This window comes from Echeneis naucrates, chromosome 7, assembly GCF_900963305.1.
Source record: "Echeneis naucrates chromosome 7, fEcheNa1.1, whole genome shotgun sequence".
Taxonomy (NCBI): domain Eukaryota; kingdom Metazoa; phylum Chordata; class Actinopteri; order Carangiformes; family Echeneidae; genus Echeneis; species Echeneis naucrates.
The window spans coordinates 9,526,841-9,544,177 of record NC_042517.1 but is presented as its reverse complement, the minus strand read 5'-3'; the positions used below and the strand labels follow the sequence as shown (position 1 = coordinate 9,544,177).

The following is a 17,337-nucleotide window of genomic DNA, read 5'->3' as shown; positions in this document are numbered from 1 at the left end:
TGAATTGATACAAATGAGTAGAACCCCAAGATTTGCAGATTTAACCATATTTAATTTCCCAACGACAGCAGTAGCATAAATTGGCAGATCTATGGCTGAATTTCAGTCTCTATCTCCAACATCTGTCACAGTCCATGAGGGTGTAAATCCTTCAGCTTCAGGTTTCAGTTGCTTGTTTGAATTAACTATGGGCCCTTGGGGTGGGATCTTACCTGGGTTGGTTGGAGGTAGCACTACCTCTTCGAGCCTTGCTTTGGTTTCCAGTCTCTCCATCTTCTGAGCCTCGTAGCGTTTCCTTCCCTCCTCCATTTGCTCTTCACTGACATACTACACACAGAATCAGATCAGATTCGTTATTTTGGTGTAATAGCAATTGGTAGATGGTAAAAGGCAAAATGTGAAGGTAAAACAAACACAACAGGAAATTTACAGGGTAAACATGTTTATATATACTTGGCTGCATGTAAAGTATTGAGACATAATTCATCAAATCGACTTTCTAGACAAACAGGATGAATATGCTGATTTAACAAGGCCTCTCTCATAGGGTCCCTCTCCTTGACTTCCGGTCATGTAGTTTCTTAAATATATTGAAGGAAGAGAGTGAAACGGAAAGAGTGAAGTTGACAGGTAAAATGCCATTCTGTCTCTGAAGGTCAGAGTGGATGTACCTTGATGGGCGGCACCTCCATGATCTTGTTGACATTTTGCAGAGAGCAGGGGACATACCACAGCGCTGCTTTGTTGGCCAGCCTCTTGGCACCTGCAGTCACAGAGAAAAGGTTGAACTCTTGAGCCGAGGAAAATGTCAGCTTGGAAATTTACAGCTTTGGTCAACCAAATAAACGACGGAAGAATTTTGTGACTGTAAACCAAGTTTTGACGAGGCTTGTTGTGCAAAGCAACAATGAAAGCAAACCATTTTCAAATAGCTGTTGTCAAAACTCAAAACAAGACGCTTTCTTGAATAGCCCAATAAAAGCCAATAAAATTTTTTACAAATCCATTAGTGCTGCCCAAAGATTAGTCTTTCTTTTTCAAACAAAGGAGCAGAAAACAAACGAGGACAACATTCAAAGGCAATCATTAATGTCTATTCAGAAAGCAAAACACACATTCACTGAGCTTGTTCGGTTTGCACATTGAGCACAATCCCTTAAATCCTGAACTTTCTCTATTCTTATATTGTGAATATGGATGGAATACACAAACAACTCCCTCATCAAATTCCCTGTGCAAACACTCATTGTTTTCTGGCATCCGACACATTATTAGTTATATTGGATTTGTGGTTGCTTCCAGTCACAATAATAAGGATTTTATGAGGATTTTTTTTTTTTTAGAATACACAAATTGTAACTGTAACAAACAGTCCATAGTAAATAATGATGTTTCCACATTATTCAGGTACACGCTTGGTTAGCGTTCCTGATAATCATTATACGTCAGTGATTGTTTTGATTTTCTTATTTTTGTTCTGTTTTTCCCCTCGAAGTGTAATGAAGTCTTGCATTTTTTACAGCTGAGGTGACCAGTTATTAGAGATAAGAGAGACTTAATGATGACGGTTATTCAGCAGCGAGGTTATTACCTATTTACAGTGTGAATGTGTATGATAAAACATTTGGGCTAAATATTAAGCAAATGAAAAAGATTGCTCAAAAAAAAAAAAATGCAGCTCTGAAATCCATAACATTGTCACATCTTGCAAATCCCAACATGAAACAAATGAATCACATCCCATGCATCTGGAAAACAGACAGTTCTGATCTCTCTGTATGAATCTGTACAGTAAATGAGACATGATGGTGGTTTGAGGCTGTAGCCTCAGCTCTGCCTTCCTATGGAAAGTTAAGAGCCATAAGATCAGAAATCACATCTCATAGCAATCAGGCGGAGGGGTTGTCATAGTGATATCTGCTCTATTCTGCCTACACTTTTTCACTTAATTCTCTTGCAGAGAGAGAGAGAGAGAGAGAGAGAGAGAGAGAGAGAGAGAGAGAGAGCACAGAGCCAGCAGGTTGAAATGAAATAGCTGTCGAGTGGTAAAGGTTTTTACTTTATTCTGCATGTCTGCATGTTATGAATGTAATGGTCAGTGTCATTATCAGAGATAATAAATGGTGTGATTTGTTTGATGTTGAAATTAATATAAATCTTTTTTTTATCTGATCAATTATGTCTTCTTTGAGTGTTTAGTTCACATATATATTACACATATAAACATATAGGTAAAGCAGCATGAACATCAACACGATCATAAATGCCTCATGAATAAAAAGCTGTTTTTAATGAAGATGGTAAAACGTGGTTGACTGCATATCGGCCCCAGACTTGAATGAAAGAAATGGGAAGTTGGGAGAAGAGAGTGGAAGCAGCAGCTTATGGCAGGCTGCTCTTGGGGAATAACATTTGCATTTTACACCCGAGTTAAAACCATGCAGGCACCGGCAGCGTTGCCATGCCGACTGTACTTCTCTCCTCCTCCTCCTCTTCTTCCTCTCATTGGTTCCCGCTCTTGCCAGCAACCAGGAAGTTGCCCACAGGAGAAAGGGAGACATATTTACATATCCTTGACTCTACCAAGACTGAGTGACTGCAGTCTATTATTAGCTTCTGCTGGACCTTTTACATGAATTTAGGATGGAGGTAAGAAAGGGAGTAGGAACAGAGTGAAAAGAGAAGAGGGGGATGCGTTGGAAGGAACCAGTGAGCTAAGATGTTCAACGGATTACCTTTTTTAACCAGAAACTAACAAAGGAACTGGCTTTAGATTTGAAATCCCTCCGGATCCATTGGAGACCACATCAGTCTTTGTCTTTGGCTTTGTCTGCACCCTTATTATCTTCTAAGTACACACTATGTTGGGCTAGGGAAAACAAACCTAAGGCCACAACATGTAACTAATAACTTTAACACGTAGAATATATTCCTCCGTTAAGAGATTCTTACCACTGTGAAATAGTACACAAGTACACAACTTCACTACTTCAGTAAAAGTACAGATACTCCTTGTCAAATATTACTCCAATAGTGAAAGTAGTAAAACCTTTAAAATATAAACAATACGGAGAAGCTGGTTTCTCTGTGATAACAGAGCTAAACTCAGACACAAAGGAATAAGAAGGGAGGACAGCTGGTTTACTTTCATTAGCATTAATGAATTAGTGAATAGGAAGACTTCGGCCGCATCAGCCCTGAACACAAGTTCTACAAAGATGCTCACTTAAATTTCCTCACAGTGAAAAAACAGCCTGCACACTGTGTGCAGGGTTTTTCATGTTCATGTAGTGGCAGCTTTAAAACAAAGACTTTCATGAAGGTAAGAAGTCAGTTTGGCAGTGATGATGACAGCTGAGAATTTCAAAAACCGATGGTACATTGGTGGATATTGATTAATTTGTGACCGGCATGCAGCCATGCACTGAGTTCACGGATGTGGAAGAAGAGCAATGCATGAGTGGAAGGATATTAAACAGTCAGCAAACAGAAAGTGGCAGAGCAGTTATCAAACTGTAAAAATACACAGCTGTGAACATGAAACCACAAACTCTCATCTGTCAATGTGTCTATCCCAAAACTCAATGCTCAGCTGATTACAGGACAAAAATCCAGCAAATCTGGCATCAACTGCAACACAAACAGCAGCAGTGCTGACACAGGCAGACTTGATAGGCAGCCAAATTCTCAAACACCAATCTCTGTCATATTTCATTATACATGTTCACAAGCGTGCTCTATTAGAGGAAATGTCTGCCTCTGCATCATCCAATCCCCTTTAATCTAAGTTTAAGGCATCAATTATGAGTTCACAAAATTCTTTAAATCCCCTAAATGAACATTTTATGTTCTTTGAATGGTTCCAAATCCCACTCTGCACATCTCTAGGACCTTTAATCACTGATAGGGTTGAGTTTTTCCTCCCCTTTATTCATTTCCTTTACCTTAGTCTATTTCCATCCATTTCTTTCACCTCAAGCAGTTTTACTTGATCTAAGTCACCCTCTCTGCTCTCCTTTGTCTCTTCCCCACTACGCCTCATTCTTCCTACAATCAGAAACCCCCCATATTTTCTTTTCTCTTTCCTGAAGAGCATGTTCCCAGCTCAGGGATAATGCAGTAAGGCTCGTTTTTAGTGCTTGATCCCCATGATCTTAACCATAGATTTTTCCATTGTGCTGTGCCAAGGCTCCATTAGTTTTAACTACATTATAATCCCAGTATGGGACGTTACAGCCTGATAGGAATAGATGAGATGAAGCCAGGAGTCCTGGGACAGAGCTCTTCTGACAGAAATAAAACTCCAATACTTCATACTCAGTTTAAGCATCATGTTACAGTGATGAAGATCAAGTTAAATTGTGAGACATAGAAACGCTCCACCACTGACACATGGCAGAGTGATCTCAATAAACTGCTTTCCACTGTAGATCTGTTATGTTCTTTTATTTAGTGTTTAAATTTAGATTTGACACATTTTATAAATCACAGAAACCCCTTCCCATTCCTCGTATTGTGGGAATGATGACTGATTGGACAGTAGAATTATCAGTACAAGCCTAAAACAATGCTTTCTACTCATCCATTTTCATAATATGCATTCTTTCAGTACATGCAGTTGTGTGACCCACTGGGATCATGGCATGAACTGTCATGTTTATTTTAAGCTTCAACCTACAATGCATCACTCTCTGCTGTGTTTATGCATGTGTGCATGTGCACAGTGAGGGAGGACAATCCATGAATGCTGTGTTTATGCAAATGTACGCCTGACTGGGCATGCAGTACACAATTTATTACCTCTGTGGGAATTTGGCCTGGGTGTGTTTATTCCAAGAGCAACTGTGGACAAACGTGCACCAATTCCTACATTAATCTTCAGTATTTGTTCACTGTGTGACAATTTCATATAGGATCATGGCTGCTGATCGTGTATGTCTGAGTACACACACGTCTCTAAATGCATCTATGTGTATCACTTTGGAGCCGTGTATGTTTATGTCAGTGTCCATTTTTCCAGATATGCGTATTTATACACATTTCCATGCATGTTTGTACTTACATGTGTGTATTCAAATTTGTGTGTGCCAATATTTGATGTGTGTGTGTGTGTGTGTGTGCATGTGAAGTATATTAGTGCACATGTGCTATTCCCCCCAGTGGGGACAATCATCACGGCTCGTGCCCACAGTAGGCAGCCTTTCCCTGGGGGGCCGTGACTGAGGCCTGCCTGACGAGATGCTGCCTGACTGACTGTGGAACCTGGATGCTTGCCTCCTCCCCCAACACACACACACGCACACACCCATACACACAAACAATTGGAAACACATGCATTAAACATGAATGCATAAAAACAAAAATACAGTAATATATGTACACTATAGCATGCATGTTAACATACACAAAGCTGCAAAAACACACAGGGCTGCACACACACTCACCCTTCAATGTATGAAAGCATGTATAAAACTATAAGTACAAACTGCAAACAAATAGTCATCAGGCAAAGTAACATGCTGTGCCCCTGTCTAAAGCCTCCATCAGTCTTTTGCCTGGACAGCTATGCAGCCATGAACATGTGAAACCTTGCCAGTCCTGTCTCAGGAAGTCAGTTCTCTTGGAAAGAAGGGGAGTGTGTATGTTCGCTGTGCATATGTGTAGGTGTGAGAGTGCATAGGTGTATGACTTTCTTTTTTTTTTTTAATTATTATTAAGAATGTGTCAGCATGTACAGATGGAGGTCCATTTGCACGCTGGCCGTCCCTAAAGAACCGTGAGTGTGTGTGTGTCAGTGTGTCGAGTACGAGCATGTGTCGCGTCAAAGCATGTGTGCAGGTACATCCACTTGGCGTTTGTGTCTGACTGGGCCACAGTGTGTGAGGCCTGACACTAAATTGACATGACAGAAGCGAATAATGTCTGCTCCCGTTATCTTCTCTTCCCCTCGGCCCTGCAGGAACCTTTTAAAGGGCCAAACACTGATGAAAACGCATACACATTCCCACACACAGACATATACACCCACAGTGCATATACAAAGAACAGGACTCAACAATCCTGCTCATTATGGCTGTATCGTCAAACACACACGTTTGTAGCTGATTAGTTAATAAGGTACTGGTGTTATATTTGCTATTGTTAAATTCCTTTTCCACAAACAAACATTTGTCTTATTTTGTATTTTGCCAGCATATGCCCGTAGTTTGTTGTCAGCCAAAGTTGTGAGTTTTGTTGTTTGCAGCACTGGCAATGGAAAACTACCTCATCCTGTCTGCATGGTATTTATTTATTCCTACAACTGATAAGGACATAAACTGACCAGCTCACTCAACACATAGCTAGAAAATAATTTTATACTGGTAGTCAAACTCATTTACTTAAAATGGGGTATGCTGGACTTGTTTTCACCGGACTAAAACTATTATCTTATGAAACATGAATCGGAATGATGGCAAGGTGAATTCATACATCTAATATGGGCTATAGAAAGAGCAAATTCCACCAGAGATATATTTGTCCCATGCAACATCCAAAGAGCTCCAGAGTAAAGTGTAGCATCCCAGGGGAACTCACCACTATGCCTGCTTTCAACATGAGCATGAGCTATGCTCATCTTCATTACACTCACTGCCCTGACACTGAACCTACACTTGGACTTTAGAACTGTTTTACCTTTTTATCTTACAAATCATCATGATTATTAATGTTGTCATCATCATCGCAAGATGGATTCTGTTTCTTTGAAAAGTGTTGGAACTTCTCCAAAAGATAAATCATTCGAATCCATCAACCCCAGCGGTGCCTTGATTATACTCTGCCCATCAGCTCTCTTCCTGATTGGGGTCCTCGCTGACAGTGCACTGATTTACTGTGGTGGGGTGTCCGTTTCCATGCCTGTATCCATGTTTGCTGCTCCACCTGTCATCTCATATCTCTGCCTCCACCTCCGTCAACCTGCTTCCAGCCCAGCAACCAGCCAACCAACCAGTACAAGCCTGTTGCTAGGGCAACAGCTGTCTAGGGGATACTTCTTTTGTTTCTCACACCTCCTTTCCTTCATCCTTCTTACTGTCTCCTCCCTGCTCTCCCTCATTCTTCCTCTTTCATTCCTTCTGCTATCTTTTTGATCATCGATGTCTGTCTGCTTCTGTCCTCCTTTTATCTCTCTGTCTCCCTCATGCTGTCTTGTTCTCTCGGTCACTCTCTTTTATCTCTCCAACAGTAGGCTGACATGTTGTCTTGATGACACACTAACGCCTTATAACAAATTCATTGATTGAAGTTTTCATGTAATCCAATGAGATTTCCTGTTTTGCATGTCATCATGCACCTCTGTTACTGGAATTCATTTAAAAGCCCCATTTCAATGATGCATAGTGTGTGATTACATGTATTAAAAGGTTTGACATGGTCAATCCAACTTTTATATGAATTCAAGCCACTTGCAAAACTTCAAGCACATGGCATTTTGTTACTTCCGGCAGTCTGTGCATCACTGTAGCCATTGGCATTTAAAGGTTCAGAGATAACACTAGCTCAGCCCAATGTGATCCTCCCTGCGCTCCCAGGGACTCTGCCTACATACATATATGTGAGAAGGCATATCTGTGCACATAGCACACGTTAAATGTGTACAAACCTTTATCAGCAGTGATTACAGACTGCATCACTCGGCAAATATTCTAAAACTGGAAACCAATGTTGCTCTTAAAGCAGCACCTCATGTGCTGCATATCCATCTTTTCTCTATGCAGGAGCTGCATTCCTAGTTGTGTGCTGCCTTCTACTGCTCAGATAGCAGAACATCAGCGTGAGGTCATTCTTCTGTCTCTTAACTTTAACAGACTGAGCGATGGGCATAATAAATAGCATTTGATACAATAAATAAATAAATAAATCCTCTAATTAAAAATCCAAACGGCAGTAGAGTGGGGGGCAATAAGATGAACCAGCCAGAGTAAAATATGTACCACGTTACCAATTATGGTGAGTGACAGAATGACACTTCAGACATCAGACATCAGTTACTGGTTACAAGATTTAGTTGTCAATTATTAAAAAAAAAAAAAAAAAAAAAAACTGACGCCAAAATACTTGTGACTAACAAATAAATGTATAAATAAATAAAATGAAACACAAATCTGTAAGTGTATGCAGTTTCATGCAGCGACCTGATTGGTTCATAGGTAATATATAATGAGCGTATATGACGGATATGACACCAAATCACTTTTCACAGAACCATATCACTCTGCGGCTGCACTAATTGTGATGCTGCTTTGATACATCACATTGATACATGGCTATGAACTGTGAGAAAAAGTTGGTGCAAATGCAGAGAGGCAGACATGACACAATTTAAATGTTACATTAATGTAATTAATTACATTAATAAATTAATTTCAAGTACTGCTTTGATCAAGTCATTCATTAAAAATATTTTAAAGATCCTTATGCTGATCAAAGGTAAAAGATGAGCTACAACACACTTCAGTGGTCTTAACAGGACATAGCAGCTGAGTTTAGACTAAATCACATGTGCAGTGTAAACCCAGACCTGGGAGGAATCAGTGAGATGGCATGATTGTTCCAAAATTTAAAGGATTAAACATGAGGGTCATTTTCACCTTTGAAATTAAATTACAAAGATTACCGTGGAAATAATATTATTCTTATAAAGTAAAGAAAAGCAGGGACAGTGGTAACACCTTCAAATTCTTCCTGCTTCTACATTCCACTTGAACATTTCTCGTTGATTTTTTTTTTCTTCACTCCTCAGCAGTGATGCGGGTGAGAACGAGGCTAAAGGTGAAATGCTGCAGGCTTGAACTCACATTTTGACCGGAGGTATAACAGCATTAAGAATAAAAATGTAATTTGAATCATTTGAGATTAATTTGAAGACAAAACACATTTAAACACATGGTATTATAGACTAATACCTGGGACTCAATATGTAGTAATTTAATGCTGTGAATGTTTCAAATGTGAAAAAGGAGTCACCTGTGAGGATGTTCTCAGCCATGACTTTGACCTGCACTTCCAGGGAGTGCTTGGAGGTGAAAGTGATCTCAGAAGTGACGTGGGCAACCTCACCAACGAACATGGGGGACAGAAACTCCGCCTTCTCCACCCGAACCAGAGCTGCAAGACAGCGGTCCTGAAGAGTAGAAACAGCCAGCCAACAATTTATACAGATATACACACAATCACAGCTTTTCTTTAATGACACCGTTTAGCAAAAGAGACTTTCATCTCTCTGCTGATGAAGAGTGAAGTAAATATAATCTTGAAGTGTTGTTTGAATAGAAAATTAGCTGAAAGCCAAAAGGTTTATTGGAACTCCCTCATTAGTCTTGTGGGATCAGTTTGCACTGTACAGTCACATATCAAATAAAAAATAAATAACCTAACTTTATTAACAGCATAGGAAAAGCAACTATTCTTGTAGGAAAGGTATCTGACCAGTTCAGTCCTATTGAGATTAACAATCTTCAGTGCCACCATGGTGGCAGTTTCATGTAGTTTTAAAGGTACTGTGATGTCTATGTAAGATAAAACTATAGTGCTCTGAGCAGGTATGTGGCCGGACAGACACTGCTAAACCACTAAAATGCATTTAACTAAATTTGACTGCAATGTCACATGTACCCATTCTCATTCCTTATTTTAACAAAACATTTTAAGTGTCTTTATGAAGCAGATAAGCAGACTATGATCTGAATGTTTGGCAGGTAAGATGAGATGATTACAGACCAACAACATAAGTTGGCTAAAGTTCACATGATGGTCACATGATTTTCTAAAATTCAACTTCTAACAATTTCACTATTGACACCATGAAATATCTCAGTATAAGTTCTGAAACTTGCTGTAGTTACTGACCCCATTCTGTATATTGCAGTGCTGTGTGCTCACAATGCATCCAGCTTCCTCGATCATCTTCAGGATAGCGCCACCGTGGACATTGCCCACAAAGTTTGTATCATCTGGCCGCATGATCCTGCAACACAGAGCAATCCTTAGTATGACTGATGGAGGCATCACAGCCTTTGCATCATATCTTATAGGAGTCCTTGTTACTGCTCCCAGTGTTTTCAGAGCTATGAGAGAGGAAAGTTGCAGAAGGTTGAAATATCACTGAGTAATTATTTCAAGAGCCACACACAGTTTTGTCTTCTCAGTGTCATGGAGAGATAATTTTAAAATGCCTTCGTTAAAGCATAGTTTTCAGTTTAGTCACTGAGCAGTTGCTTCCTGGTACTGCCTGCATTTAACACTAGAACCGCCAAAAGATCATTTTGACCTCGCATCACTACAGGCTTTATAATTGCAGCTGTGTCATAACGTAAATGCCCCCATTCCCTGCCAGACCCCTCCCGCACTCCAACCCAATTTTGCCATATTGGGATTTATTTGATTTTAGCAAAATAGCAAGTGAATAAATGCTTATTTATTTTGATCACAGCGTCCAAATTCTACCAATCAAAGCTCAAGGTAACAAAATATAACAACAATTCAATTTAGTTCAACTATCAAACTATCATCATTGATGTAATAAAGCATGAAAGAGCTGTCAAACAAATAAAAAATGAGCATTACTGATAAACATGAACATTTCAATTTCAATCGTAAGTTCCCTAATTGTAGTTCCCCAATATTGCTATTTTTGGGAGATTGTGAGCGTGTGTAAGAGCGTGTGTAAGAGTGGGGGGCATTACTGTAAAGTGTTTTTAGCTGTGTATCTGACTGGCTCTACAATGTATATATACATATACATATGATGTATATGTATATGATATGAATTCAGTGTTTTTACCATTTTTGCATTAGAATGAATGGAAGTCAAAATGACCTCTTGGCGGTTCTTGGTAAAACCACAGTTTTTTTTGTCTCTTTTTTATTCCAGAATCAAGAAAAATGCACAATATGATGTAGAACAGAACTTTAGGAAAAGTCATGGACTGGGAAACATATGGGTTTTACTCAGTCAGTTACATGCTTTTTAAGCGGCAAAAGAGGTTAACATGACCTCACAGCAATTCTAGTGTTGAACACTGCAACATATTAAGTTCACTTGACTGTACTGATTTATTTGGCCAAATTAGACTGATATTTAGTCAAAGCCTTAAATTCCAGGTTCAGTTCCAGCCTGGGACCTGTGCTGGGTTAGTGTTAGGGTCATTTCCCTCTCTGCCACTCGCTAACTGAAGTCAGGGCATACCCCCCCCAAAAAAAAAGACTAGAGAGTTGCCTAACTATGATGAAAAGCTTTGGAGAGTGATGGAGGAACATATCTGCTGAGTCAAAAAGATTTCTATAAACCATATTTCATATATCAGTGAGCTTGACAATGAATAGTAGGATGAATGTAAAGTATTTTCCACAAAGATAAAAGTTTGTCGCCACATGACTCTGAGTCCCTCTGATGTTGACATACACTATCAGCTGTATCTAATTCTTTGGTGTATGGGTTAAACTAGTTTTACCCTTCATAATCTAACCTGTTACTCAGGTTATACTGAACTCATACTCAGTGGCCAGCAAAGGCAGGCACCATTTAACCGCAATCTGGCGATCTGTTTCACCTTACTGTGAAGATGAGCAGATGCTAAATCTTCCTTTGTTACACAACTTCCTTCATCAACAGCATGAGGCAGAACTGCATGAAAGTCAAACTCAAAAACAAAACAGAAGCCATAAAGGAAAGATACTATAGTTGAGAAGTATTTCAGCATTTTTAAAATATAACTACTGAAGGTAGCAAATTAAAATGATTACATTTGATTTAATGTTTCGAAGTTTAATAAAGTACTTTGTGTCAGTATAAGGAGACTTGTCAGAATTGTGTCTGTGTCAGAGTGACTAAGAAAAACATTTCATACATTAAGCATCCATGTGTGTGTGTATGTGTCTGAGTGTGACTCAGACGTGAACTACCTGCTGAGTTGATATTTGAACTGCTGCTTAGCCCCAATCTCACCACCTTCCATGCCATCTCTCCTGTCTTCCTGACTTTGTCTTGCTTGAAGTTTTTCCTCCACCACTTTCTTCTTGCTGCTCCGAGTCCCAAAGCAACTCATCTTTGCACTGTGACTGTCTGTCAGTCTCACCCTCTGCCCTGCCTCCCTTCTGTACGAGCTTTAAAGGTACGGCTTGTGAGATCTGGGGCCTGATGTCGGTACATTACGTTGTGTCATGCAGGGTTTAATGTTGACCCCGCCTTCAACATCAGGACTAGGCAAACTTGATCTCACTGGAACACTTTGCAAAGCGCAAGCTTTGTGCACCTGCTGCCAAGCAAATACTGTGCAGTTAATCCAAAAAAAGTTGTTCCACTCTGTGAATGTCTTCAGGCAATATCTGCGTCAGGAGCTTCATATAACAGAAGTGAACCATCTGTCTAGAATTTTTCTTCAACAAGTGCTAATAAATATATAAATATATAAATTAAATTAAACATATAAGACCTGCGTGTTCACCATAATCCAAAAGATTGTTTGAATGGCAAACAAACCAGCAATTTACCAGGAACACTAAACCATGGCTGTTCAAAAGGAGGACGTGAAGAATATGCCAGAAATATGTGAAATATATCTAATAACCAAGCCGTTTTTCATCGCGCGATAAGATAGGTAGTTTACGAAACACTGCAACATGCGGATTGATTGTAATTAGCAGCGCACATGGAAGCAGTTCATTTAGAAAATTTTAAATGTACACAACAGTGTGATTTTCTTTAATTATAACATATTTAAGATTTGCAGCTTGTGGTTTAGCTTTTCACCTGCCTGCATATCCGCTTTGAAGCCTGAAAGGGCTCAATAGGCTTCAGTGTCACTTCTGTACCAGGACGCAAAAGTCACCCAGCACTTTGGGGCTTTTTTTATTTTTATTATTACTCCAACATGACCAGGTCAGTCAGGTGTTACGCTAACAGGCACAGCTGCAGGCAGCCGAAGGTAGACTTGTTAGCTTAACATAACTCATCTTAGATTTTACAAGTTAAATAGACATTCACAAAGTGGTGAAGGCCAGCTAACGTTATGTAGCATACCTGTAGCTTAATGTGATGGGTCCCGGCGCCAACGCTAACGTGGGTAAACTCATTGTTAGCATTAAGCTAATACCTACACGCCATGGGGCAGCATTATTAGTTAGTATGTATTGACTGCTGACTGCATGTTCAGATGAGCTTGTTCAAATATTTCTCCAGTAAGAGAAAGACAACTGATGAAGTCAGGTATCATTTAAGTTTTACTGACTCATAAATGATGAATCTCGCCGGATAACTTCACAGATAGCGAACAAAAAGACTCAGTAGTCTGAACTCCAACTTGAGTGTATTCTCCCGATTCTTGTTTTCTTTATAAAACTGCAACAAACACAATAATACGACAGAATATGTGCAACAACATAACACTTTCCCCTCCACAGGTTTCAGATGAAGTAGAAATATAATGCTTTCCACAGTCTTTGGCCACGTAAATACGCTAACATCCTTTACAGAGTTTCAGGTGAATTAACATTTCTTTTTCACATTTTGCGACTAGGAGAGCAAATACAGTAAATATAATGAGGTAAGCTAACAGTTAACTCAGAACTCAGACCAATAAACATAAATCCTCTATTATGCTAGCAACCATTTAATTCAGTAAAGGACGATTTATACAAAAGCTATTTGTAAACCGTTACAGTGCATCAGTAAAGTATTTTTGCTCTGTTCCTAAATAGAAAATAGGAAATAAATAATCAAAGTCTGTCCTAAGTCCTTTTTCTGTGAGGACGTCTTCACCCGGCCTCCCTCCGTCATCGGCCTGGGTGCTGCGTTAACGAAAACTCGGAACAGAGAGCTCTCTGTTACAACTCGGAACTTCCATATCATAGCGTTCACGGCACAGGTTAACTCGGAGGAGTAAACATACTCATAAAGCATATTTACACCGTTTTCTGGACGCTAAAATATGTGCAGCAGCTATTTTTGTTTATGTTGGAAGCAGTAATTTCCGAGTTTGACAGCTTAGAGCTAATTTTCCCCAAATCGCTCAGAATGCAGCCCCCTCCCCTCCCCTCTCACCTCTGATTGGCCAGTTCGCATTGGTAGGCGAACTCAATTGGCTGCTTGAACCTGACAATGTCTTGCATCAAGTTTTTATTTTTATTTTTTATCTTGATCGTTTTTTAAAATCGCAGTCCGACGACACTCGCCGGAATATTTTAAGCCCTGACACCTACTGATGGATCTACACAAAGTTAAAAAATAAAAAAAGTGGTGCTGCGCTCTGCTTGTCTTTGTTCTCCGCTCAGTTTCACTGTTCACACTGAAATCAACCCGATGCTGCATGTTGAGATTTCTTAAAGCTACAGTACCTCACTGTTAGAAGGCTGCACGAATCAACAAAAACTGACTACAGTCAGAACAGAAATTGTAATTTAATGTTCACACTTGTAATCAGATGTGATGTGACTGTAAATCAACTCAAATTCGTACTAAACGTTTTAAGCCTGCCCCCGCTGCTGAAAAAAATCCTAGAGGAAACGCTGCAGCTATATAAACACACTGTGACAGCCTGTACTACATAAGAGTATACACCTCAGAAACACCCATCCGTTCATTCATTCATTCGTTCATCCATTCATTCATTCATTCGTTCATTCATTCATTCATTCATTCATTCGGCCTCGGTTTGCGCCTCCATTCAACTCTCCTCTGGTTATCAGCTCAAGCAGGAGTGGAGACTCAGACTCACACCATGAGACCAGAGAGGAGCAGCAGCTCATGTCTGAACCAACGTCGGCCGAAATCTGCACTCTCTCCGCCATCTACCACACCGTTCAACCGGCATCAGCTGTTCACAGCCGGATGTGATGTCACTCTGAGCGGCCTGGACTGGACCGACCTGACTCCGGACAACCGTGAGGATGAAACAACAGTTTTTATTGTTTTGGTGTTTGGTGATCAAAAAGTTTCGAGTTAGCATCATAATAAATAAACGCTGAGTTTAACTAAATCTTCCAGTCAGCTGGTCTGTCCTCACTGACTGTCGGTACGTGCACAGAAAAGGGGTGGAGTTATCACCATTGACCAATAGGGAACAAGCACGAGTTTCCGGCAGAGCGACTTCCTTCACTAATGAAGATATTAATCTCAACAGTTTGAAGAATTTAAGAACATAATAAAACCTGAAAGCAAAACTAATTTTTATAGCCCGGCTTTCCTTCATTATCTATGGCTTTATCTTTAATATTGTTATTGATTTTACCCGTCTGTATTATAATAATGTATTATGTGTGTACATATTCTTGTAATATTTCGATTTTGCTCTCTACCCTATGCCAGAGTAACAAACGGAACTTCCCACAGGGATTATTAAAACAGTTCTGATCCTCATGTCTAACCTGCCTGCTGTATCATTAAAGCTCTGTTGTGGCCTGAGCTATCTCAACAAACCCATTTAACCTTTATTATCTTCATAAACGGCTCTGGAGCAGGTTAGGTTGGATGAAGTTAGGTAAACTTGATTCGGCTTTGTAAACTCCAGCTTTAACCTCAATTTACCTCAATAGCTCCTAATCCTGCATCTTGGTACAGGCCCCAAAATGTAAAACTCTGTAAATGCTTATGTGTAGAAATCTGTGTACACACTAAACCAGAAACATGCAGCCTTTTCGTCAGATGTATCAAACCCCACATCTGTCTGTCTCAGACCCTGGCTGGCAACACAGCCCCAACTTTCTGGTTTTCAAATAAAAGGCTGGATTTTAGTTTAGTTTAGAAGAGAAATTAAGAAATCGTTTAAGAAGCAACCAAAGAAGACTTTTGCCAACCGTAAACTTTCATTCATATCAGCCATCAACGTGGGAGAAGAAGCATTTTTACTCTGCTGCTCACATTTTAGTCAACAAAATGCTTAAACCAGGAAATCATGATAGGTCCCCTCAGGCTACATCACTTGATGAGCCTTGTATTAGAAGTCTTTACACAATAGTGGGCTATTGTTTATGGCATATAAAGCTATAAACTCATACTGATACCAAACAATTAAATAATCAAAGGTTCTGGCATTCTGGGTTGAACAGTCTGAATTGGATATTTAACCATAACTCTGCTTTAAAACCAATGAAGACTCATTTTCATTTTATAGAAATTTCTAACAGAGGCAACCAAAATGGGGTTTTATTGCGTGATTCACTGCTTAACATGGCATTTACTCGGGTTTTGCATAAGTAAGCCTGAGCATAGGCGGAGTTTGACTTTTGAGCTGGGGGGGGGGGGGTCATTTTAACGTGACCGTTTTGTGTTTCCAATTATTTGTGTAGGAAATTCTGAGCAGGCTGCTTGGGACAGCAGTGCTTTCGAGCATTGTTACCCGGTGGTGGCTCGGTGGTGGCTCGGTGGTGGGCCCCGGTACGAGATGTGGTGATGTGGAGTTAGCTGGGTTTGCTATTCCAGAGCTGGTCCCGGGTGTTTCCAGGTCCGGATCACATGTAGGCCCAGGCGGCTCTTGTTCAACTGCTGTTGAAGTTGAAGGGCGCTTTAAAAATCGCCGAATATCCATTTAGTCTTCACCACTGAGGTCTTCACTGAATGACAGCTAGCTATGCTATGAATGAATGCTAAAATTAGCATGTCACGTGACTGCTCAAAAATGAACTTATTACAAAATAAAATATAATAGGATTCATATTCATTTCATACAATCCCCTTTTATTGACAATTTGAAAATATTAATACATTAAAAAAAAAATAAATATTTGCACTGGCCATATTATAGACTTAATGTCGTGACATATTTCAGCCACTAAGGGGGGCAGTGCCTCTGAGCCTGCGTCTCCTTCCTTGAACCTAAACTTAGACAGGGTGGGTTAGCAGCAAGTCAAGATGAGGCATTAAATCATTTGGATAAACCATAAAACAGCTTGATCTGCTCCTGCTCTGAGAGAAATTACAGCTGTGGTTTTTGATGGATGGGTCGAAATAAATAGTTTATTTCCCACGCAGTGGCGCGGCTGCGGGCCTCCACCTACAGGGCAGCACAGGCACTGAACGCCCCAGAGTGCTGCTGGCAAAGGGAGCTTATTCATCCCGAAGGTATTTTAATAGACACCAGTCTTTGACTGCAGCCGCCTAATCGCACGCAAGTCGCAACTTTCTGTTCTTGTTGTTCTTATTTTCCTTTCAGAGATAAATTGACACGTGATTTTACAAAGCAGACTAGCTATTAACCGGAGCCACATTTCTCAACAGGAGCCAAATAGCCCGAAGCCTCCACTGTAAAATCTAACTTTTATAGGCATGTCGAAGAGGTGATGGCGACCTTAGTGTGTCCTTGG

At 40.0% G+C, this 17,337-nt stretch overlaps 1 protein-coding gene across 2 annotated transcripts in view; it reads right to left on the bottom strand.

The window, feature by feature from the left end:
* Positions 1 to 12,163, bottom strand: part of acot7 (acyl-CoA thioesterase 7) — a 39,598-nt gene extending 27,435 nt beyond the window's left edge. The window contains exons 1-5 of one of the 2 annotated variants that reach the window (XM_029507424.1): positions 11,944 to 12,163; positions 9,889 to 10,006; positions 9,007 to 9,163; positions 672 to 763; positions 213 to 327 (exon numbers count right to left, since the gene is read on the bottom strand). In XM_029507424.1, the coding sequence (XP_029363284.1) occupies positions 213 to 327; positions 672 to 763; positions 9,007 to 9,163; positions 9,889 to 10,006; positions 11,944 to 12,086 (625 nt within the window). In that variant the 5' untranslated portion in view covers positions 12,087 to 12,163. The remainder of the gene's footprint in view (positions 1 to 212; positions 328 to 671; positions 764 to 9,006; positions 9,164 to 9,888; positions 10,007 to 11,943) is intronic. The other variant, XM_029507423.1, reaches the window with a different exon arrangement.
* Positions 12,164 to 17,337: the final 5,174 nt, after the last annotated feature.